This window comes from Arachis ipaensis, chromosome B06 (genome assembly GCF_000816755.2).
Source record: "Arachis ipaensis cultivar K30076 chromosome B06, Araip1.1, whole genome shotgun sequence".
In the NCBI taxonomy this organism is placed as follows: Eukaryota; Viridiplantae; Streptophyta; class Magnoliopsida; order Fabales; family Fabaceae; genus Arachis; species Arachis ipaensis.
In genome coordinates, this window is record NC_029790.2 from 9012964 (window position 1) to 9036450 (window position 23487).

At 36.1% G+C, this 23487-nt stretch overlaps 3 protein-coding genes across 3 annotated transcripts in view; 2 read left to right on the forward strand and 1 right to left on the reverse strand.

Annotated features, from left to right (window-relative positions):
- LOC107646083 (E3 ubiquitin-protein ligase MARCH8) overlaps positions 1-1554 on the forward strand; it is a 2489-nt gene extending 935 nt beyond the window's left edge. The window contains exons 3-6 of the mRNA XM_016350273.2: positions 423-490; positions 599-716; positions 1056-1136; positions 1235-1554. Of these exons, the coding sequence (XP_016205759.1) occupies positions 423-490; positions 599-716; positions 1056-1136; positions 1235-1414 (447 nt within the window). The 3' untranslated portion in view covers positions 1415-1554. The remainder of the gene's footprint in view (positions 1-422; positions 491-598; positions 717-1055; positions 1137-1234) is intronic.
- LOC107646082 (DNA mismatch repair protein MSH6) lies at positions 1615-9403 on the reverse strand. Its single transcript, XM_016350272.2, has 21 exons — positions 8351-9403; positions 7907-8003; positions 7672-7774; positions 7545-7598; positions 7383-7457; positions 7170-7238; positions 6997-7077; positions 6618-6812; positions 5851-6353; positions 5619-5748; positions 5348-5439; positions 5072-5250; positions 4789-4991; positions 4598-4699; positions 4092-4254; positions 3341-3630; positions 3047-3184; positions 2778-2857; positions 2595-2694; positions 2251-2380; positions 1615-2145 (listed from the first exon to the last, which is right to left on the reverse strand). The coding sequence occupies exons 1-21, from the start codon at positions 9180-9182 to the stop codon at positions 1901-1903; spliced, it is 3861 nt and encodes a 1286-aa protein (XP_016205758.1). The 5' UTR covers positions 9183-9403; the 3' UTR covers positions 1615-1900.
- Positions 17781-23487, forward strand: part of LOC107646610 (histidine kinase CKI1) — a 14006-nt gene continuing 8299 nt past the window's right edge. Inside the window, exons 1-2 of the mRNA XM_016350786.1 lie at positions 17781-17905; positions 18272-18566. Of these exons, the coding sequence (XP_016206272.1) occupies positions 17781-17905; positions 18272-18566 (420 nt within the window). The remainder of the gene's footprint in view (positions 17906-18271; positions 18567-23487) is intronic.

Genomic DNA, 23487 nt, shown 5'->3' on the forward strand with positions numbered 1-23487 from the left:
CCTTTCCCATTATTTATTTGGATTGAGGTGCATTCCTTTTGTATTTAGCTGTTTGGCTTATATAGTTATATGTAAGCTCAATGTATATAGCTTTCCTTCTTAACTATTATTATTTATTAGAAGTCCCACCGTATTAGTATTATATTTAGTTAATGTAGGAATGTTTATTTGTTGTTGGGGAATAGGATCACATACTTTGGCTCTTGTTCGGTTTAATATTAATTTCCATTTTGAAACTATTCTAGTAAAATAATAGGGCCTCTATGGGACGGTTTTGAATTTTGATATAATATAATATTTTTGTTCTCACCGACGTGGCGACGTGTCGCCACCCAATTTAATATTTTGTTACAAGAGATGAATGTATTTCAGGTTTGTTAATTGTGATCGAGTTCATTTTGTTTTGTTTTTTTTCTTTGCAGCAATATCAACCTGGATATACAGCACATCCTAAGAAGTCTCACATAAATGATGAAGCAATGTCCACTAGGTATTCTATAACATGTATATATCCAACTATTAATGCGAACTTATATTAGGACTAAATTAAGATGTGTTTGGATATTAAATTTGGAGAATGTGTTGTATTTGTGTTAAGGATGGAGGAAGAAGAATCAAACGGAAGAATAGAGATAATGGATGAAGTGGAAGAGCAGCCAGAATGCAATGCTGCAACTCAAAGAAGCGCGTCTTGCTGTCGAACAATTGCATTAGCTGTAAGCATTTACGTGTTTTCTTGGCGGCGTTAATAAATTCGAATCTTTATTTCTTGCAGCAGCTTCGTAGGTGCCTTAGGTTGTACTTTGATAATACAACAAAATCAATTAATCAGTTTGGCTGGATTTGGAAAATTTAACGAGTCAATGACTCACATTGATTCTTTCAATATTGCCAACTAGATTAGCCGGTTCTATTTAGAAAGGCTTGAATAATAATAGTTTATGTTCACATTTTCACTTCAAGACATAGGATTTGTGGACCCTCTAGGCCATTTCCTTGAGTTTGTTTAATTTAAAGTATCTTCATGTAATAACTCTCTGGACTTATCTTTGCAGTTTACATTTGTGTTGCTTGTAAGACATATATTCGCAGTGCTTTCAAGTGGAACGGAGGATTATCCATTTACACTTGTAACAGTAAGTCCATCATATTTGATACCCAGTATTCCTCATATATGATATTTATGCGTTTGGCTATGGAAATTTCAACTGAATGGAACTTGTCTTTGATGTAGGTTATTATACTAAAGGCTAGCGGAATAATTTTACCTATGTACATAATTATTAGAACGATCGGAGCCATTCACAACAGTGTTCAGCGACACTACGGGGATTATGAATATGCAATATCATTGTCTGATACAACTGACGAAAGCGAGTCAAGACGACTTGATGCATATGCAACAAGTATATAAACATTATTTATGTATATTAATCAGGAGCATTATGAAGATGCTTCTCGTCAATTTTTTTATTTTTTGGTTGAAACATTGAACATAAGTTCATAGAAAAAGCAATTCGAATTGAAACGAAGTTCCCATTTACGCATGCAGCATTCATACCTTGTAGTTTGTATCACCCACCGACCTAACAATACCGAATAGGGGGGAAGAAAAAGCCCAACCGAATTCGCCTGTTGTATTAACTTTAAAAACAAGTCTATTAGGAGAACTCCTAAACATGTACAACGGGTCAGGCTTCAATTTGTTAGTTGTAACCAATCACTATCGCTACAACTATTTACAAGCACGCCATCAACAAAAGTGGTATGTTGGACAACCAACATGAAAAGCAAGATGGCCCTTATCCCATCTGGATTGATTACTACAGAATCTGGCCACCAAAACCTTGTTTTTCAAAAAAATGAATCATGGCAAATATATCTAGATTCTCTACAGCAATTAACATCGCTGCATAAGTTCTCTTGCTCTACTCTTAAGTTCATGGAGGGAGCTGTCACAACCACCTTCCTGATAACTCAAATTTGCAGCAGCCTTGTTCAACATTTTCATTACAACTATCATCTCATCAACCCATTCCTGATTTGGAGAGTTTGTTTCAAGAGACGCATTTCTAGATTTACCATAAGAGGCCTCAAATTCTTTAGACTTAGCAGCAGCCTTCTGAAGCACGGAAGTTGGAAGCCCTGCAACAAATTTAATGTACTTTGTTATAACAAGAACTGGCTAAGAACTATTTAACACATTAAAAAGAAATCGCAGACAATTTTCAAAGTGGAAAAGAATAATACCTGCCAACCGTGCAACATTAACACCATAACTCTTGGGACATGCACCAGGGGTCAGCCTATAAAGAAAGGTGACTTCATCCACGCCAATTGTTCCACTACCAACTTGGCATGCCATATGGCAGAGGGAGACCTTTACAACAATATATGAAAGACAAACTAAGAACTACTAAACAAAATAGAAAACTGGAAATTCCATAACATATAAATAATAATGTAAGACTTCAATAGCATAAGGCTACTTGTGAACCCATGGATACACATAAACCAACACAAATGAGCTCAAATATCTCTTTGAACATAGGAGGATGGGTTTAATTATTATGTATGAAACACACATGGAATACCTTGGGATCTTTGTAATAATCGATAGCTAATCGATGATAATGTGTAGAAAACAATCCACGACACTGAACCTTCCGCACAAAATGTTCTAGAACAGATTCCCTGCATAGGTAAGAAATCAAATATCAAATATTAATAAAGACATCATAGGGGATAGAAGTATTCCAGTCCCACAAAAGACTTACGCAATGGCTTGCCCATCAGAAGTTGAGGTCCCACGCCCAAGCTCATCAAGAGCCACCAATGAATTACGAGTGGCTGAAGACTGTATTCATCATCAAACACATTTAGAGTATGAATACTTTAATCAGATTAAATTCATATACTTAATAGATCTAAAATATGTAACAAGCCAAATAAAAGGGTTCATAAAGCTTGTCCCAAGTCTGTCTTATTATCGTGCCTACTTAACCCTTATTTCACGTTATTAAAGTTGATGCCAGAGGGGTCTCACCAGCATTGTTGCAGTTTCTGAAAGCTCAGTTAAAAATGTACTCTGGCCAGCCATGATATTATCTTTGGCACCCATGCGAACAAAGATACGGTCCACAGGTGACAAATCAAAACTCTCTGCTGGGACATCAGCCCCTACCTGCAGAAGAAAACATGTTATTAAATTATCAAATGCTCTGCCACACTCTTTTGCACCTCAGCAGTTTCCAAAAAAAAAAACTCCAACACTTCTCCCTCCCAATATATATATATAAAGAAGAGATCAAAGGAAGCAACATGACTGAAAAAGCTTCACCTGGGCCAAAACCACTGCCAAGCAAACTTGGCGAAGGAGAGTTGACTTTCCACCCATGTTAGGACCAGTTAGAAGAATAAAGTTGGCATCGTGTTGACCACCAATTGATATGTCATTGGGTACAAAGGCCCCCTTTCCTAAGGAATCACTCCTAAGGACTGGGTGTCCCAAACTTTTAGCAGAGAGGTAAGGACTGTCTTTGGTAGATAGCATGCCTAAAAAACTTGGTCTGCATGTTGGCCCTTCATAGTAATCACGAGCAATAGCTAAACTGATCAAAACATCCAACTCTGCAATATGTTGATGGCATCCAGTTTAAGCCATAAACAACGAAATGCTTTTGATTTTCTATTTAAATGCATGGAAAATTTATCTTGGAAAAAATATCCTAAAGAAAAGGAGTGTATTGAATCAAGATAAGAAAGGCTAAAACAAAGAGAATCATTTCAGCAGAAGAAATATAGTGAGCAAACAATAGGAACAATACAAAATTTGACAGCCGAACATGTATGAGACATGCATCTTTCACATTTTCATTTAATCTTGTTGTAATCTTGTATTGATCAAATGGTACCACGTTAATGTTTGTACATTCCCCCTCCATGGGCAATAGGAAAGTCATTATTTTAAAAATACTAATTTTACAGTTTCAATTCATATTTCTGGTCGTAATACAATAAAATGACAACCTTGTCACTAATGAGGCTTAAGCAGGAGTGCTATTAATTGGGTTCAGAAGAGCAATAAGTACCAGCTGTAGTAGACACCAATTGCCTCCACTTAGTATGATTTTCACAAAAGCGTCCAATTAATCTCTGCAATGTACTTTTCAATAAGGACTCCTTTTCAGATTCAGCTTGGGAGAGTTCTCCCAGGAACTTTTTAATAGCAGGAGTCCAGTACCTAAAGAAGCCCTGCATGGACCAAATGAAGAAATCAAAAGAATGATTAATTCATGTTAGAAGGACATATTTCAACCCAGAAGCAAAGGGTGAATATTGTCGAGCAATAATAAAAGCTATCTTACCATATCCCTAAGTAATGTAGGACTTCTAATAATTCACTTCTGTTAACTGATATAAAATACCAAGACCCACCAGCATAATAAATGGGCTAAACTAAGGCAAGGATACTTAGAACTAGAATCCAACAAATTAATACCGCAGACTGTTATATTCATAGACATGAGAATCAAACAGATAGTACTAAACAGTTTCCAGTTTTGTTCGCATTAAATTGTCAAAACATTGACCTTACTTTTTTAGATGAACGCAGCTCATAGTCCCGAGGAACTTTCCCACGCAAATTTTCTGGGACTTCTAAAAGGTATGTGTCCTTTCCAACAGTGACATAAGTGATCTGTAACACAAATAGGAGCATTCAAATGTTGATTTTATGCACAATAAAAGGACTAAACTCATTGTTTCCATCTGAGGTCTTGGTCTTACAGATGTGTCTCCAAGCAATTTCCTTTGTTCAATAAGATGTTTTGATAAACTGGACTCAATTTCTTTAACTGCCTTACAGGCTGAGTCATACTCAGGGTCAACTCCTTCATGAGGTATTACACGGCCTGAGTTATTGGCTTCCACCCAATCAAAGGCATCCTTGAAATGGTTCAGAGCCAAGCAGACATCAGGAAGTTCTTTTCCTACAGTTGACAACATACTACAGTACCTCAAACAGTAGCCCAGAGTAATGTTATAGCATATTTCATTGAGATAACCATACCAGGTGTTAACAGATGATGGAGTAGTCTAGATTTGACATCATTCAGAATAACGCCAAGAGAAGAGCATGCTTGCAACATTAGTTCACAACCACGAAGAGCAGAAATAAACTCTTGTAGTTGTTTCTTTGCTGCATCCTCATACAGAACCACTTTATTAGCATTCCTTCCATTAGCTTCACTACATTCATGAAAAAGAAAAGTGAGTACTTACGAATATGATCAGTGAGGCATGTATAACTAATTAAATATCACACAGTTGCATAGATATCTTTTACCTAGTGGAGAAGATGCGGGCCAGCAATCGCTCCATGTCAGGTAGCCTTGACAAAGCTTTTCGAAATTCTAGTGCATAAGGTAAATTAACTCCCTAAAAAGCAAATCATATATCAAAGAAACTATTATTTACTAATATGTATTGATTCTGAATCTGTTGATTATGATCAAATCAATCTTAACATCTAAATGGCATAATATTAAGCTCCACTAGCATAAAATCATGAAGGATCATAAAAACCAGAAGTAACAAGGATGGCCAAGAAAACCCACCTTTAAACCAGCAATGGCTTCCTGGCGATCCTTAATTAACTCTATATGACATAATGGTCTTGCAAGCCATGCCCTTAGTAGTCTCTTTCCAAATGCGGTAACACAATGGTTTAATTGGGAATACAGAGTGCTGTAAGATTATCATCATTTCAGTTAAAATATAAACATAAAATATTCCCATTGTATTAAAATAAAGGAGTAACGATATTGAATGTGACAATGATAAGCATACCCTGAAGAATCTCCATTTCTGCTATTCTCAAAGATTTCAAGATTCTCCAAGGCTGCTGCGTCAAGAACCATGTATGGTTTTGAGGCAAGATCACCGAAGCCAGAACATGGAAGTAATTCAAAGTGTGCAAATCTAAGCAATGCCTCATCTAAGAAAGCCTGTTTCAGATAATATAGAGCACCCCCAAGAGCTGAAAGTGCACTATTATTGTCATTGACAGTTTTCACCAGCTCCAGCAAAACATCTGGCAAGCAACCTAGCTCATTATCTTCTAGACTAACTTCATCAGTGTGCCTGTAAATTCTCTTCAATTGATCCACGGTTTTTTCAGCATCCCAAAACTCCACATTAGGAACTAATTCATTCACTAGAGGATTTCTAGTATGCTTCAGCAGTACTTTCTCTGTTTCAGCACTGAGCACTTCAGCAGGTTTCACAATTTCAACTGGCCTAATCTCAGACAAGATGCAGCATAAAGCACTACATTCCAAGTCATCCTTAAACTGTGGTGCAGAGAAGCAAACCCATTATTGAGATTCTGAGCAAACATAATTAACAAACATAAAGTAAAAATGCATCCTTGAAATAAAAATCTCCACCCCCAAAAAAGATCTTAAGCCCTATCTGCCTCCATTTGTCTTTATTCCCAATAGAGGTAAAAGGATTGGGTGCTTAACCAAATTACGACATTAGCAGAATTCATGTAAGATTTTGACCAAGTCAATGCATGTGGATTTTTCCAGAGACTCAAAATTGTAGAGTCGCACCTGTCCAAGAATGATTCTGCTTGTGGCAACATCGACTATACAAACTCCATAAATGCGCTCTGAAACCTCATTTGCGTTGTTTTCATGTTGCTCTGTCAGTGCCATCAAATACGCAGCTTCTGGGTTTGCTGACAGCAACTCCCCATCAGTTAGTGTGCCTTTTGTAACCACTGCACATATTTCCCGTCTCACAACCTAGAAGAAATAGATATCTAACTTAGAGAAATATTGTTCTTCTATCAACAATAAGGTACTATCAAATGGAATCAAATGTGAGGAAAAAGAGAAGTAAAATATAAAACACTATTTGAAAGTACATGAAGCGTGCATTACTGGATAAGAAAGAATTATTTTTCTAGTTATTGTGATATAATCAGACCTTATCTTTTGAGCCATTCTTGCGACGAAGCTCTAACTGTACAGGTGTTTCAGTCTGCTCTATAACAAGAACTCGGTAACCCTGCTCCACCAAAACAATTCAGTAAGTTCTTAAACAGCAGACATTAAAAAAGTAGCAATGCAAAAAAAAAAAGGGTAATTTATGAGGCTAACCTTCCTAGCAAGTTTCTCCACATTCATTGAGAAATTCCTCTCCGGAAAACCACAATGAGGTTGTTCCCCCTGAAAATAGCACATGTAATGATGTAAATCAACATGAGAGAGGGAGTATAAATGTAGTATTGACCAGAGATTAATCTGCATGATTCAGTATAAAAAATTTGAGATTCTGAAGTAGGTCTACAACTCTGGAACATTTATACTTACCTTCATATACTGCAAGTCAAGCTCTTTCACTCCTACATGTGCATCCATCTCAAAAAGTTCATAAAATTTACCCATCTGTACCAGCAAAAAAATATGGAAACTGAAATTCATTTGGTTGTAGGGATGAGTCAACAGCATCAACAAAACTTAACCAACTCAAACCTTGAAAAATAAAACTTTGTCCATATGCTTTGACTTGAACTCCCACCATTGTTTCTGCATTCATTAAATGACCACATAAATAACATTCACCCTTGAGAATTCACCATAAGACTTTAGCAGTAATTACCTGGCCATCTGACAAACTCCTTAAGAAATCAGGAGGCAAATAGAGAGTTCTTGGATCATAATTTTCATCAGTAGGACGCCTTCGTTTAGCATCCCTGCGGTCTCTGTAAGAAGACCATATTTATCATAAATCTTTAAAATAAATATACAAATTAAGATACCAAAAAACATAGTAATAACAATTCTGATTAGAACCAGTTGCACAGAAAGAGTAAATGACAACATTCAACACTCACTCTCTGAGAAAGCGAAATTTCTGAGCATCCCTTGTCGCAAATCTTTCAGAGGCATCATCATTTGCCACATTGTCAACGCCGTTAGATATCTTTTTAGCTGCAAAGACATGACCCAAATTATAAATTACAAAATATATTGAACTTGGCAGTTCAGTTACCCAGTGACAATACAAGAAGCAGCCTCTCAAAGCTGATGCCACTGAAAGGGGAAAATTACCTAACAGGTTGCATTTGACCGTTAATCTTCCTTATTTGAAGGACAACCACAAGCAATTTACTTCCAAATTTGAAAATTACCAGATTTAACGGCCACAACCCCACCCCAACTTAAAATAAAAACAATAAAAAATCATTCAATAAGGAGCTGCATTAGTCACATAACTGCAAACTGGGTCTCAAAGTACATAGATTAGTAATAAATAAAACCCAGAAATAATCACTCACTATCCGGAGTACTTGTAGGCTCCAATACTGAGAACTTGAAAGCTCCCTTAACACCACCAGCTTCCCCGGCGTTCTTGCTCTTTTTTGCAGGCTCCGGTTTCTCTGCTCCACTCATTTTCCGTTTCTTGGGCTCCACCTTCGCACTTGACTTTCTTTTAGACCTCTCTGCAGCACCATCTTCATAGTCATCTTCCTCGTTGTCTAGCTCCACGTCATCTTCCACCTCAGCGCCTTCATCCACCGCATTCTTCCCCCAATCTTCATCCGAATCATCACTGCCACAATTACCATCATCAACACTTTTGGGACTTCCATCACTCTCATCGTCGTCAATCACCATCTTCCTAACAACAGGGATGTCGCAGCTGCGACGCAACCGTTTAAGCTTCTTGACAGACGATGAAGAATCCTGAACCCATTCGAACTTCTCCTTGGAAAGGTCGAGCGATTCCTCTTCGTCATCGTCGTATAACACTAAATGCTTAGAAGTGGCATTATCGAACGATTTGACCGTACCTTCGTACCATGCTTTATCAAGAGGCCAATAAACCTTGATCCTTTTTCCAATGACGTCATCGGAGTATAGAGGAGAAGAAGCTCCGACGAGAAGAATGGGTTTGGGATTAGAAGGGGAAGGCGTGGGAGGGGTAGGGCTCGCAGAGGTAAGTTTAGGGTTAGGGTTTAACTTAGAGGTTTTATCGTTGTTGATGGATTTGGAATCGGAGAGAATTGGAGAAGGAGAAGGAGAAGAAGAAGTGGATTTGGAGAAGAAAGCAGTGATTTGGCGCTGTTGATTCACCAGCGGCGATCGACCGTTGGTGTTGCGACGCATCTTAGCGATCAGTGTATGTGTGTGTGAGAGAGTGGTGTTGTTGAACAAACACAGAAAATGACAAAGTAATGTAGTATCAACTATCAAGTATGAAGCATGCGTATTCAGAAGCTTGGGAGATTAGTGGCGATAACCAATTAATAATTACAAGAGGTGGCGGGAAATGGTTCTCCGTTCTGGCGGGAATTCTCTCCGCTTTGTTACACTTCCCCTTCACTTTTTAACCGGATTCTTAATTTCTTACCAAAATTATGAAAAAAATAACAATAACTTTTGGACAAATTACTTAAATAAATTAAAATATAACCAAAATTACTCAATTACAATTTTTTATAATTTATTACACGAATAAACTTTTTTATAATTTTATGTAAATCGCTACAGAGTGTCCTAATCTACAAAACACAAAAAAAAATCGCGACAACCTAACGCAGATTAAGAAGATAAGCTGATTGACTAGAAACCGCTATCCTCTATAGCGGTTTTTGAAAGAGAATAAACATGTGTTAAGTTAAGAAATTAACTAAATCAATTAGTGATGACAAATATTATTTTTGGGCAAAATAATAATTTTTGTTGATTAATTATAAATGCATATTACTAATTATTTATTGTTGCAGGCCAAAATTCAATTTTATAGCCCAAATGGAATGAAAAACAAATAGCACGGATGGTGGGCTGAAAGCAAAAACAGAAGCCCAAGGAAAAGCAAAGGAAGAAGTCAGATAGGCCAAACGGGTTGCTTAATGGATATCCGATCCAAACCCAACTCAATTTCAAATCCTTCCAATTTGGTCTCACTACCAAAGTAACGTTCTTCTCTCTTCTGTCTTAGTCAAATCACAAACCTCAGAAAAGTAAGAAAGAGAAAGAGAAAGCTTCCTCACTAAGGTGATCATCAAAGAAGCAAGAAAGAGAAAGTCCAAACTTGAAACACAGAAGTCTAATCAGCAAAATTCAAACCATATCAAGCTTAGATTAAAGGTAACCCATTTCCTCTTACATGCAACACACTTTCTTCTCTTCATCTTCAACTCTCTGTCACTCCGTTTTGAGCTATATGGAAAAGAGAATTTCTGTTCTTCTCTGCGGTAAATCAACGGTCTCAAACATGCCTTGGGGACCAAGTTGGTTTTCAAGGGTTCAGATTAAGTTGACCATTGGAAGACTCTTGTGGTTGTTGCTTTATGGCTTTCGGTCAGGATAGAGAAGTCAGAAGCAAAGTTTTTATTTTGAAGATTACTGGAAAAAAGGTGAACGGCTGGGTTGGTGAAGCTCAAGGCTCAAGATGTTGACCTAGGAAGGTGAACCCAGCAACATGCAAGGAGATAAAAGAGGCTTGCTACTCATTCAGAAGTCAAGGAGAGAAAACCAGTGTTCTTGAGGTGTATGTTCTGAGAAAAGGTTTTTGAAGAAGTTTATCTAACTGGACAGTGTTTCCTAGTCAAAGATGCATTCCGCCAGTATGAAGAACTGAATCAAAGGCTTGCTAATCTGGTTTTTCACATAGCAAAGAGGCTGTTGATGAAGTTAATCTCCTTCATGTTTTACTGATTGTAATGTACTTTTCAATGTTTATCTTTCTGTAATTTTTTGAGTGAAAAGGCATAATAAGAGAGATAAAAAAAAGTCATGAGTGAAAAAAGGCTGAGTGATACACTTGAGAGAAAAGCCTAGAGTTATTTTCAGATTTCTTTAGGTATGTTCATGACTTGTATCTTGTACCTGTAAGGTATCCCTTTCTTAGTTGGGTTAGCACTAAGAGTGAATGGTTAGGTATTAGCATAGCCAATGTCAAGTTAGGTTAGAACTTGAGTGTGAAAGGATTGTGTCAATCATGTGGAATTGGTGTATGTAATACTGTTAACTATAGTGGAAATTCCTCCATTGTTGTAGAGGAGACTGGACGTAAGTTGCATAGTACAAGGCAACCGAACCAGGATATATGCTGGTGTTAGCTATTTCCTTCTCTGCACTGTTCTATTTTCTGATATTCATGAGACAAAAATAAATTGTCTCATAAATTTTTGCCGCTGAGTTCAAACAGAATCAGAATTCAAACATTGTGTTTAAACTTTAAAGGGTCAGTTCAGTAACTTAAAAGAAAGGCATAGATTTAACCCCAATTCTCTAAGCCTACCACAACCTTCAATTGGTATCAGGAGCTAAGGTCTCAAGAATCAAGCTTAACCGCTTGGAGCAAAGATCCAATGGTGAACAACTTGGGCACAACCATAGTTGCTTACACCCTCACTGAAGGCCAATCAAACAACCGGCCACCTTTCTTCAACGGAAAAAACTATGCCTACTAGAAAGAAAGGATAAGGATCTTCATCCAATCCATTGACTACAACATATGAAAGATTATTGTGAGTGGTCCCAAGATCCCAATAAAAACAAGTGCTGATGGAGTGGTGACTCCAAAAGAAGAAGCTGAATGGAATGAAGACGATAAGAAGAAGATGGAGCTGAATGCTAAAGCAATCAACCTTCTTCACTATGCTATCAGCTTTGAAGAGTACCGGAAGGTGTCTAGATGCAAGACAGCCAAAGAAATCTGGGAAAAACTCCAGGTTACACACGAAGGCACTAAACAAGTCAAAGAAACGAGGATTGATATGCTGCGAAAAGAGTACGAGATGTTTAACATGAAGGATGGAGAAAGCATTGATGAAGCGTTTGAGAGATTCTAAATCATAATCAACAACCTTGATGCTATGGGTACAAACTATGCAGAACAAACCTTGGTGAGAAAACTCCTTAGAAGCCTTATAAAATAATGGTAAACCACTGCCACTGTCCTAACCGAGAGCAACAACCTAAGTCCCATAACCTATGATGAGCTGAGAGGAAAATTTCTTGCCTATGAAACCACACACACAAACACAGACTCAAAGAAAAAGGAAATAGCCCTCAAGTCACAAATAGAACCAAAAGAGAGTGAGTCTAGTAATGGTATTTCAAATGATGAGCTTTTGTTTTTTGCTAGGAGATTTAGAAGGACGATGAAGAACAAGGGCAAATACAAGGGTTCAAGCTCAAAGGAGCACAAGATCGACTTGAGCAAGGTGACGTGCCATCATTGCAAGGAGGCTGGACATTTCAAGCTAAACTGTCCAAAGCTCAAAAAGGAGGACAAAGGAAAGAAGAAAAGGAAGAGAGTGCTCATGGCAGCTTGGGAAGATCTTGAGAATGACTCAAATGAAGAAGAAGAATCTAAAGGTGGAGATAAAGACTGCTTCATGGCTGGAAACAACAATCTTGATGAGGTAAATTATTATGATTTGACCATTGATGATTTACATGCTATTATTGATGATCTCACTTTAAACACCTCAAAACTGCTTGACAAGTACAATGAATGCAGATCTGAAAGAGATGTGTTAAGAGCTGAAAATGATTTTTTAAAAGAAAAGGTGAAGAAAACTGAATATGCTTTGGACATCATTGAAGAAAACAGATTTCTAAAATCTGAACTTGAAAAATTAAAAGGAAAACACATTGTGGATCCTTCTCATGAGTTAATTGCTGAAAATGAAAGATTAAATGATATGATTAAAAGGTTGAATGGTGACTTAGCAAAATTTGCTTAAAGTTCTAGTAACTTGGACAAATTACTTGCAAGTCAAAGACCATTATTTGAAAAATCTGGTTTAGGTTACATAGCCAAGGAAGATGCAGTTTTTAATGATTCCTCTATAAAATTTGTGGCTTCTTCATCAAATATTAAATCCACACCAATCAAATCTGGTATTGGATATGTTCCAACTTTTGAAGAAAAACTTGATGAAGTATACACAAGTGAAACTGAACCTTCACCAAGAACCGAACCTGGTTCAAATAGGCCAGGTTTGGGGTACATTTCGAAAAATGAGGTTGCTTTCAAGAAACCACCATTTTACAACAAAATCTCATATTCGAAAAGTCCAAAAGTTCAAAAAAAATTATGGTGAAAATGTTTTAGTTAAGAGGAACAATTTTAATAAAAATCAATTTGTCAAAAGAAATGCACCTCTTCCAAAAACCAGAAAATTTCAAACTTTTAATCATTTCCAGCAAAGCAACTCACCTCAATTTCAGCGATACACATCAGAAAATCATTGTGTAAATTGTAAGAAATTTGGTCATCATATGCACAATGTTTCATTGAAAAGAGAGTTGTGGGAAACAAAATTTACAATGTTGTTTGTGATTTCAATGCACTTGGGCAACCAAGATGGATTAACTTCAAAGGATCCAAATTAATTTGGATACCTAAGGCTACTTGAAACTCTTCATGCAGATTTGCCTAGCATGCAAGAACAAAAAGGACATGTGGTACATGGATAGTGGATGTTCAAGGCACATGACTGGAAGGTCAACTTACTTCATCAAACTAAATAAGTATGATGGAGGTTTTGTGACCTTTGGAGATGATGGTAAAGGTAAAATTATTGCTGTTGGAAAAGTAGGTAATGAACAATCTACTTTCATTGATGATGTACTTTTGGCATGTGGTTTGAAGCACAATCTTTTTAGTATAAGTCAGCTGTGTGATTTAGGATATTTAGTGACTTTCAAAAGACTTGAATGTTGTGTTATTAATGAAAAGACAAATGAAGTGATGTTTGTTGTCAAGCATTTTAATAATATGTATGGACTTACTCTTAATGAACTAAAGGATCAAAATGTAGCTTGTCTTCAGTCTAAAGAATCTGAAAAGTGGTTATGGCACAAGAGATTGGCCCATGCAAGTATGGTTCAAATAAACAAACTTGTAAAGAAAGAATTAGTAAGAGGCCTTCCTTTGATAAAATTTGACAAAGACATCACTTGTGATGCTTGCCAAATGGGAAAACAAACAAAAAGTTCTTTTAAACCAAAGGAAGACATCTCTACTAAAAGACCACTTGAGTTGCTACACATTGATTTATTTGGTCCAACAAGAACTCAAAGCCTAGGTGGTAAACATTATGGTTTAGTGATTGTGGATGACTATACTAGGTTTGGTTGGGTTTTATTTCTTGCACACAAAAATGAAGCCTTTTCGGCCTTTGAACCTTTTTGCAAGAAAATTCAAAATGAAAAGGATTTAAAGATTTCTCCTATAAGAAGTGATCATGGAACTGAATTTGAAAACAACTTATTTGAATCCTTTTGTGAGGAATTTGGAATATCTCACAACTTCTCTTGTCCAAGAACACCACAACAAAATGGTGTTGTGGAAAGAAGAAATAGAAGCATACAAGAGATGACAAGAGCTATGCTTTGTGAGAGTAATGTTCCAAAAATTTTTTGGGCTGAAGCGGTTAACACGGCTTACCACATTTTAAATAGAACAATCATAAAGAAATTTTTGAAGAAAACCCCTTATGAACTTTGGAAAGGTTACCCACCAAACTTATACTACATGCACATCTTTGGATGCAAATGCTTTGTTTTAAATAACAAGAATAATTTGGGTAAATTTGATCCAAAGGCGTATAAGTGTTTGTTTGTAGGATATTCCACAACTAGTAAAGCATATAGGGTTTATCATCAAGATACTAGGATTATTGAAGAGTCCATACATGTTACATTTTGTGATACTAACTTGGTGCAAAGTATTTTGGAAGATTGTGATGCAGGAAATCAAGCTCAAAAGGAAGATGAAACTGCTCAAAATCATGAAAAAGAAAATTCTGGTCAAGCTGAACCAGAAACTGCAACTGCTGAAAATTCGAGAGACAATTCCATTATGTCTCATGAATCTGAAGGAGATCCTGGAAACAGCAACACCCAGAATCCCTTGGTGACTGAATCTGCCTCCAAGTCCACCAGACCTCGTGAATGGAGATTTTTGAAGAATTATCCTGAGGAATTTGTTATTGGGGACGTCTCTCATGGGGTTAGAACTCGATCTTCCACAAGAAAGGCAAGTGAAGGAACAAACATTGCCCTTCTCTCTCAAATGGAGCCTTAAAACATCAAGGAAGCCCTTGGTGACCCTTCTTGGGTAAAGGCAATGGAAGATGAGCTCCAAGAGTTTGAGAAGAACCAAGTGTGGACTTTAGTTCCTAGGCCAAGTGGAAAGAAAGTGACCGGCACCAAGTGGATATTTCGGAACAAGTTAGGAGAAGATGGTAGCATTGCAAGAAACAAGGCAAGGCTGGTGGCACAAGGATATGACCAAGAAGAAGGAATATACTTTGATGAATCATTTGCCCTTGTTACCCGAATGGAAGCCATAAGACTTCTCTTAGCTTGTGTTGCATTTTGTGGTTTTAAATTATATCAAATGGATGTGAAATGTGCATTTTTGAATGGTGTGATAGATAGAGAACTGTATGTGGAGTAGCCTCCTGATTTTGAAAATAAAGAGCATTCTAATCATGTTTTCAAATTATCTAAAGCTCTCTATGGTTTAAGACAAGCTCCTAGAGTTTGGTTTGAGAGATTTAGCTCTTTTCTTTTGAAAAATGGTTTTCAAAGAGGCACCACTGACACAACTCTATTTATCAAGAATTCTAATGATTCTTTTATTTTAGTCCAAATATATATTGATGACATTATTTTTGGATCAGCCAATGAATCCCTTTGTTCTGAATTTGGAAAACTCGTGACAAGTGAATTTGACATGAGTATGATGGGTGAACTTAATTTTTTCCTTGGGCTGCAAATTAAACAAACTGAAAATGGTATTTTCATTCATCAAGAGAAGTATGCCAAGGAATTAGTTAAGAAATTTAGTATGAAAAATGCCAAACCCATGGGAACTCCCATGCATCCTAATTCAAAATTAGATAAGGGAGAAACTGAGAAAGATGTTGATGAGACTAGGTATAGAGGAATGATTAGTTCTCTTATGTACTTAACTTCCTCTAGACCCGATATTGTACAAAGTATTGGATTGTGTTCTAAGTTCTAATCCAAACCAAAAGAGTCACATCTTTCTGCATTGGTTATTGTGATGCAGATTTTGCCGGTGATAGAGTTGATAGAAGGAGCACTTCAGGCCTATGTTGCTTCCTTGGAAAGTCATTAAATGTTTGGTCAAGTAAGAAGCAACCAACAGTGGCCTTATCCACTGCAGAGGCTGAGTATATATCTGTTTCTTCTTGTTGTTGTCAGCTTTTATGGTTAAAAACACAGCTTGCCGATTACAAATTAAATGCTGAAAATATTCTCTTGATGTGTGATAATATGAGTGCCATTAATATTTCTAAAAATCCAGTTTTGCACTCTAGGACTAAACATATTGAAGTGAATTTTCACTCAATAAGAGAACATATCTAAAAGGGGGATATTAGCATTCAATTTGTTAAATCTGAGGAGCAATTAGCAGATATTTTCACAAAACCACTTGCTGAGGACAGATTATACATGCTTAGGACTAGTTTAGGAATTTTGAGTTATGATTATTTGTTTAATATTTGCTGATGTTTCTGCTGGAGCATTTTGTCTCATAAACAGGTATGAGACAATTCTGGGCAGAAGAAGAACGTTCCCCTTAATCAGCGTGTTCTGAGCTTGTTTCAAGTGAAAGTTAATCTGGGCCAACCTAAAAAAGTCAGATCTAGAGTGGTCCAATGTGTTTCCTTAAATCCAACCATCTCTGGGCCCAAATATGAATATTACATTTTTTGTTTGGTTGATATTTTTTTTTTGCTTGTGTGTGTAATTTTTTTGAAAGGGATTTCATTTAATGTCTTCTAGTCCAAAAAGGGTTTCAGTTTGATTTTATTTTTTAAGTTTTCAAAGTTTAAAATTAATTTTCTGTTTTATTTTAAAATCAAATAAAATCTTTCTTTTATGAGGTCATGTCTTTTCAAGTCAAATCAGTGGTGATGCAGTTGCATGGTTTGAGAAATTTTCTTTTGGGTACGGTTACCAACACTCCATCTCTTCCCTCCATAACTTCTCCTCAAACCCTTCGGTTTCTTCCCACTCACTTTACTATTTCTCTTCCCTCAAAAGCCTAAAACTTACCAAATGAGGACGAAAACCCTGGCTAAAAGGCCTCATCGTGAGAAAATCTTCAAGCGTTCCACCAAACCATCAACTCGCTCCCAAGACCAAACCTTCACACCCTCTCCTTCTCCTCCTACCTCCCCTCCAAGAACTGCTCCCATGGCGCGGACCAAAACCACACCAAGATTCCCTGCCTCTGCCAAGCCGACGCCACCACCAAAGGCGACGCCTTCCAAACCAGGCTCCTCAAAACCTGATTCTTCAAAATCAAGCTCTTCCAAAGGCAAACGTCCGGCGGCTGAGGAACCAGTTCCCGAGCCAACTCAACCTAAATCCAGGTCGGTTCCTATGTGCTCTCAATGAGGTAAAGCTCGAGTTCCTCTTAAATCAGTTAAAGAACCAGACATTGGCCTTTTTTATCACAAAACTCATTTTTTGACCTCTCATTCTAACTATAACCCCTATAGATTCAAATCTACCATGAACAGTGATTTTTATGAAGGGGTTATTCAGTACATACCCTGTGTCCATCTTTTCTAGCTGATTTGCCATCTTTAAAAAGAAAAGGTTTTCCGTTTGTGGATAACTTGATTTTTTTTGGACTGGAATCACCATTTTGACATCAAAAAGCCTATTTATCCCTTATTGGTCAAAGAATTTTATGCCAACATGACATATCATGAAGGCACTGCTCACTCATATGTAAAGGGCCGAGACATAGTGTTAAACAATGAAACTATCAGTGATGCATTGAAGTATACTGATGTTGGGCCTTGTGCTTACACTTCAGTTAAGTAGGATGATGGTGTTGGTATTTTCTACAATGATGCATTGGCTCACATCTGTGAACATGTTTCCTTAATTGATGGCATCACACCCACTCACAAAGCCCTGGGATATGAGCGTGCTCAGTTGCACCGAATGGTCAACCACATTATTCTTCCTCAAAGTGGTTCATATCAAAGGGTTTCCTATACTGATACTCTTGTTTTATATGCCCTTCTCACCAGAACTGAAATTTCATCTGCATATTTGATGGTTAGATACATGTTTAACTTTGTTAGGAGTGAAAAAGATAAAGCACTTCTTTATGGCATGTTTCTAACTTGCATTTTTGAGTATTTTGGTGTTGACTTGACCAATGAGGTTTATCAAAATAGACATTCCTATCTAAAAGGGGGTGGTGCAGTGAAACAGCAAAAAGGACCCACTAGATCTGAAAGGGTAGTCTTAGATGATGAAGATGATGACTTTGTCCCTGAGGAATCTCCTACTCCTTCCACCGACGGTACTTCCATCTCTACAGGGAAGAAATCCGCTCTGCTGAATGTGGTCAAGGATGTTGTTCAGGAGTTTGTCTCCCAATCAAATCATATAATTGCCATGAGCAAGGAACAAAGGAAGCTAGCTAGCAAGCATGAGAATTTCCTAAGGAAATCAAGGGATAGAGTGGCTGTGTTTATGACTTTCATTGATAACCTTCAAAAGGATGAAGACCCTGCCACTGATGTTGAAGAGGAAGCTGATTCGGAGGGGAATGGTTCTGACGCCTAGATTTGTCTCATGAAAACTGCTGCTGCTCTCTTTTTGTCTCATGAACTCTGTTTCTTTTGCTACTGTTGAACTGTTTTTTTATCTTGGATGATTGTAATAACTCTAAATACTACTGCACTTTTTGATAGTTTAGTTAGTACTTTGAACTGTGCTCTAACTCTTTCCTGCAGGATTCACGAAGTTGTTTTTGTTGATCTTACTTATTATCCGCCCTTGATGACAAAAGGGGGAGTAATAGCAATAGGATAATAGGGATATCAATAGGAGAATAGGGAATGGTGAAATTGTCCTATGAATTTTTATTGAATTTTTATTGGCATTGCTACAGCTACTATTATTCCATTTGCTACTATTATTCTTTTGGGATTTTTTGTCTGATTACTGCATTAAAACTTGTTTTCACATGTTGAATTTTTTGTTGCTGGTATTAGCTTGATGTTGGGATGATTATGTTGTGTTGTTTGTTTGATATCCCTTAGACAAGATAAATGTGTGTAGCTTTTTATTGTGCTCTCTTTAAGTACAATGTAAAACAGGAACAAAGAGGAAAGCATAAATCCAGGGGGAGCTACTCTTGAAAAAGAAAGGGGGAGCAACACAAAATCAAGTAACTTCAATCAAAGGGAAGTTTTCTAACTTTACTAAAATTCAATTCCTTTTGGTTATTATTTGATTATGTTTGTCATCAAGGGGGAGATTGTTGAGTTAATTAACTAAATCAATTAGTGATGACAAACATTATTTTTGGGCAAAATAAATAATTTGTGTTGATTAATTATAAATGCATATTACTAATTATTTATTGTTGCAGGCCAAAATTCAACTTTATAGCCCAAATGGAATGAAAAGCAAATAGCACGGATGGTGGGATGAAAGCAAAAATAGAAGCCCAAGAAAAAGCAAAAAAAGAAGTCAGATGGGCCAAATGGGTTGCTTAATGGATATCCGATCCAAACCCAACTCAATTTCAAATCCCTCCAATTTGGTCTCACTACCAAAGCAATGTTATTCTCTCCTCTATCTTAGTCAAATCACAAAACTCAGAAAAGTAAGAAAGAGAAAGAGAAAGCTTCTTCCCTAAGGTGATCATCAAAAAAGCAAGAAAGAGAAAGTCCAAGCTTGAAACGCAGAAGTCTAATCAGCAAAATTCAAACCATATCAAGCTTAGGTTAAAGGTAACCCATTTCCTCTTACATGCAACACACTTTCTTCTCTTCATCTTCAACTCTCTGTCACTCCGTTTTGAGCTATATGGAAAAGAGGATTTCTGTTCTTCTCTGCGGTAAATCCACAGTCTCAAACATGTCTTGGGGACCAAGTTGGTTTTCAAGGGTTCAGATTAAGTTGACCATTGGAAGACTCTTGTGGTTGCTGCTTTATGGATTTCGGTTAGGATAGAGAAGTCAGAAGCAAAGTTTCTATTTTGAAGATTACTGGGAAAAAGGTGAACGGCTGGGTTGGTGAAGCTCAAGGCTCAAGATGTTGACCTAGGAAGGTGAACCCAGCAATATGCAAGGAGATAAAAGAGGCTTGCTGCTCATTCAGAAGTCAAGGAGAGAAAACCAGTGTTCTTGAGGTGTATGTTATGAGAAAAGGTCTTTGAAGAAGTTCATCTAACTGGACAGTGTTTCCTAGTCAAAGGTGCATTCCGCCAGTATGAAGAACTGAATCAGAGGCTTGCTAATCTGGTTTTTCACATAGCAAAGAGGCTGTTGATGAAGTTAATCTCCTTCATGTTTTACTGATTGTAATGTACTTTTCAATGTTTATCTTTCTGTAATTTCTTGAGTGAAAAGGCATAATAAGAGAGATAAAGAAAAAGCCATGAGTGGAAAAAGGCTGAGTGATACACTTGAGAGAAAAGCCTAGAGTTATTTTCAGATTTCTTTAGGTATGTTCATGACTTGTATCTTGTACCTGTAAGGTATCCCTTTCTTAGTTGGGTTAGCACTAAGAGTGAATAGTTAGGTATTAGCATAGCCAATGTCAAGTTAGGTTAGAACTTGAGTGTGAAAAGATTGTGTCAATCCTGTGGAATTGGTGTATGTAATACTGTTAACTATAGTGAAAATTCCTCCATTGTTGTGGAGGAGACTGGATGTAGGTTGCATAGCACAAGGCAACCGAACCAGGATACATGCTGGTGTTAGCTATTCCTTTCTCTGCACTGTTCTGTTTTTTGATATTCATGAGATAAAAATAAATTGTCTCATAAATTTCTACTGTTGAGTTCAAACAGAATCAAAATTCAAACACTATTTTTAAATGGTCAGTTCAGTAACTTAAAAGAAAGGCATAGATTCAACCCCCCTTTTCTAAGCCTACCACAACCTTCAACATGTATAAATTGCGGTATAGTGGTTTATGCGAAAATAGAGGTTTATGAAATATGTGGGAGGAAGTCACGGATTATACATAACTAAACTCTTATATACAGTAGGGAAGGCCAATGTGAAGTAATTGAGTGTCATTCTTCGCAATAAAGGGTGAGGAGAGTTTTCTATTTTTACAACAGTTAAATATTTAACTTAATCATAAATAAGTTCCGAATTAAAGAATTAACATATTTTATTTTGTCAAATATTACATTTTCTTATATCTTAATATATATATTAAGATATAAGAAAATGTAATATTTGACAAAATAAAATATGTTAATTCTTTAATTCGGAACTTATTTATGATTAAGTTAAATATTTAACTGCCATAAAAATAGAAAACTCTCCTCACCCTCTTGTGAAGAATGGCACTCAACTACTTCACATTTGCCCTCCACTGCTGTATATAGAGAGTTTAGCCATGTATAATCTACAGCTCCCTCCCAGAAATTTCATAAGCCTCCATTTTCGTATAACACCCTCCAACGGTTTATACATGTTTATGCTCCTTCAGAAACTGTCTGCTGCAGTTTCTTTATGTTTAAAATATTTTTTAAGTAAAAAAATTTTAAAAATATGTTTTTTCTTTTTTTTTTTGAATCTTGGATTAAGGGTGTCCTAGCTAATGGGTTGCTGTACAAAGTGAAATTCAAACCCTTAGCTTTTGCTTAAATAGACGAGTGCATAGTTGTAAAAATCGGACCGAACCGGCCAGTTCAACTGAAAAACCGGTGAACCGAACCTTATACCGATCCGATTTAGTATACTGACCGCTTAAAAAAATGAACCGGTCAAAGCCGACACGGACCAGAACCGATCAACAACGCAGTCAATGGTCATGCGGGTTGTGAAATTAGAAAAAATGTATTGCAAGGAGTGGGAGTAGAACTTGACTCTTTTGAAAAGAAGACCAAGTTGACAACCACTGAACTAACCTAATTGTTTAGCATTTTGAATGCTTTTCAAAATATATATATATATATAACTCATTTTTTAATTGAAGTACAAATTAATTAATTTTAAAATAAGAAAATGATAATGAATAAAAAAATAAAATAAAAAATTCAAGTTGATTTAATGCTCTTACTTTTATTATCAAAATTTTGCCAAATACACTAATACTTTTCCTTAAAAAACTCTTTTTCTAACAATTTTTTTTCTAACAATTTAACTGAAACAAAAGAAGGAGTTAATACTTAATTTGACCTTTGAAATTTGAAATTGGATTTAATTTGACCCTTAAAATTTCAATGGACTCAAATTAGACTTGAAAATTTATAATCATAACTTACATTAAACTTTGAGCTAATCCTCGTTAACGACGTGTTGATTTAGTACATTAACTTGTTGTGATTTGGATTTCTTACCCAAATTCTATATGATCAAGATTTATTAGAGTTTCAAAACCTTGATTGTTGCTCACAAAGTTACAAAATTTTTAAATTGAACTTGTTATTATCATCTTCACAAAAATGTTTTAGAGCCAATCAAACTTTTAGAAAGTCTAATAGATCTTAGTCACATAAAACATAAATAAAAAGTCAAAATCTTAACAAGTTAATGTGTCAACATGTCATTTACAGAAATTAACTTAAAAACTAACTTAAATTAGGGACTAAATTAAATCAATTAAAATTTTAAGAATTAATTAAATCCAATCTTAAATTTCAAGAATCAAATTAAATATTAACTCCTAATAAAAGTGTTATGGCCTAATTCCTCAACTTAGCCTAGGACTATTACTAGCCCAAGAATCGTGTTTTTTAAATGGTGGTTCATAAGAAGTAATATCTGATACATATCACAATTAGATTAGTAATAAATCCAGAGAGATTTCATTCAAATTTTATTAAGATCTTTCATTCACTCGAGCACTATAAATACACATTCAGAATATATTATCAAACTCTAATCCTTATATTTCTCATAATTTCTTGTAGGTAGGCCGTAGGCTACCATCAATTCTTGGAACGAAGATTCGAAAAATTGCCATCCTCTTCCTTAGAATTCTCCCTACTTAAAATTCAGGCGAGTTCTACTCTAGAAAAAAAAATAAAAAAAAAAGTTTATGGAATGAGTCATGTCCAAAGAAGGGAGATAAAATACTGTTAGAGCACCAAAAAAAGATAAATATAATTTTCTCATAAGTGAAAAAACTGCATGTACAACTTAAACTAATCCCTTAATTGTCATATACATGCTCTAAATAATCTCAAAAAAAAGTTATAGAAATATTTAATTTTATCAATCTATTAGAACAAACAATCGTTTTAGTTAGGGGTATTCATGAATCGGATGAAATTAGGTTTATCTTGATCTATATTCGACACAAAATATACACTGGGTCTATTTTTTAGACTTTAACCCGGCCTTAAACCCGATAAAACCTAAATATTTTCGGGCCACAACTATATCGAGTCCAAACCGGATAAAAATCGAACTTT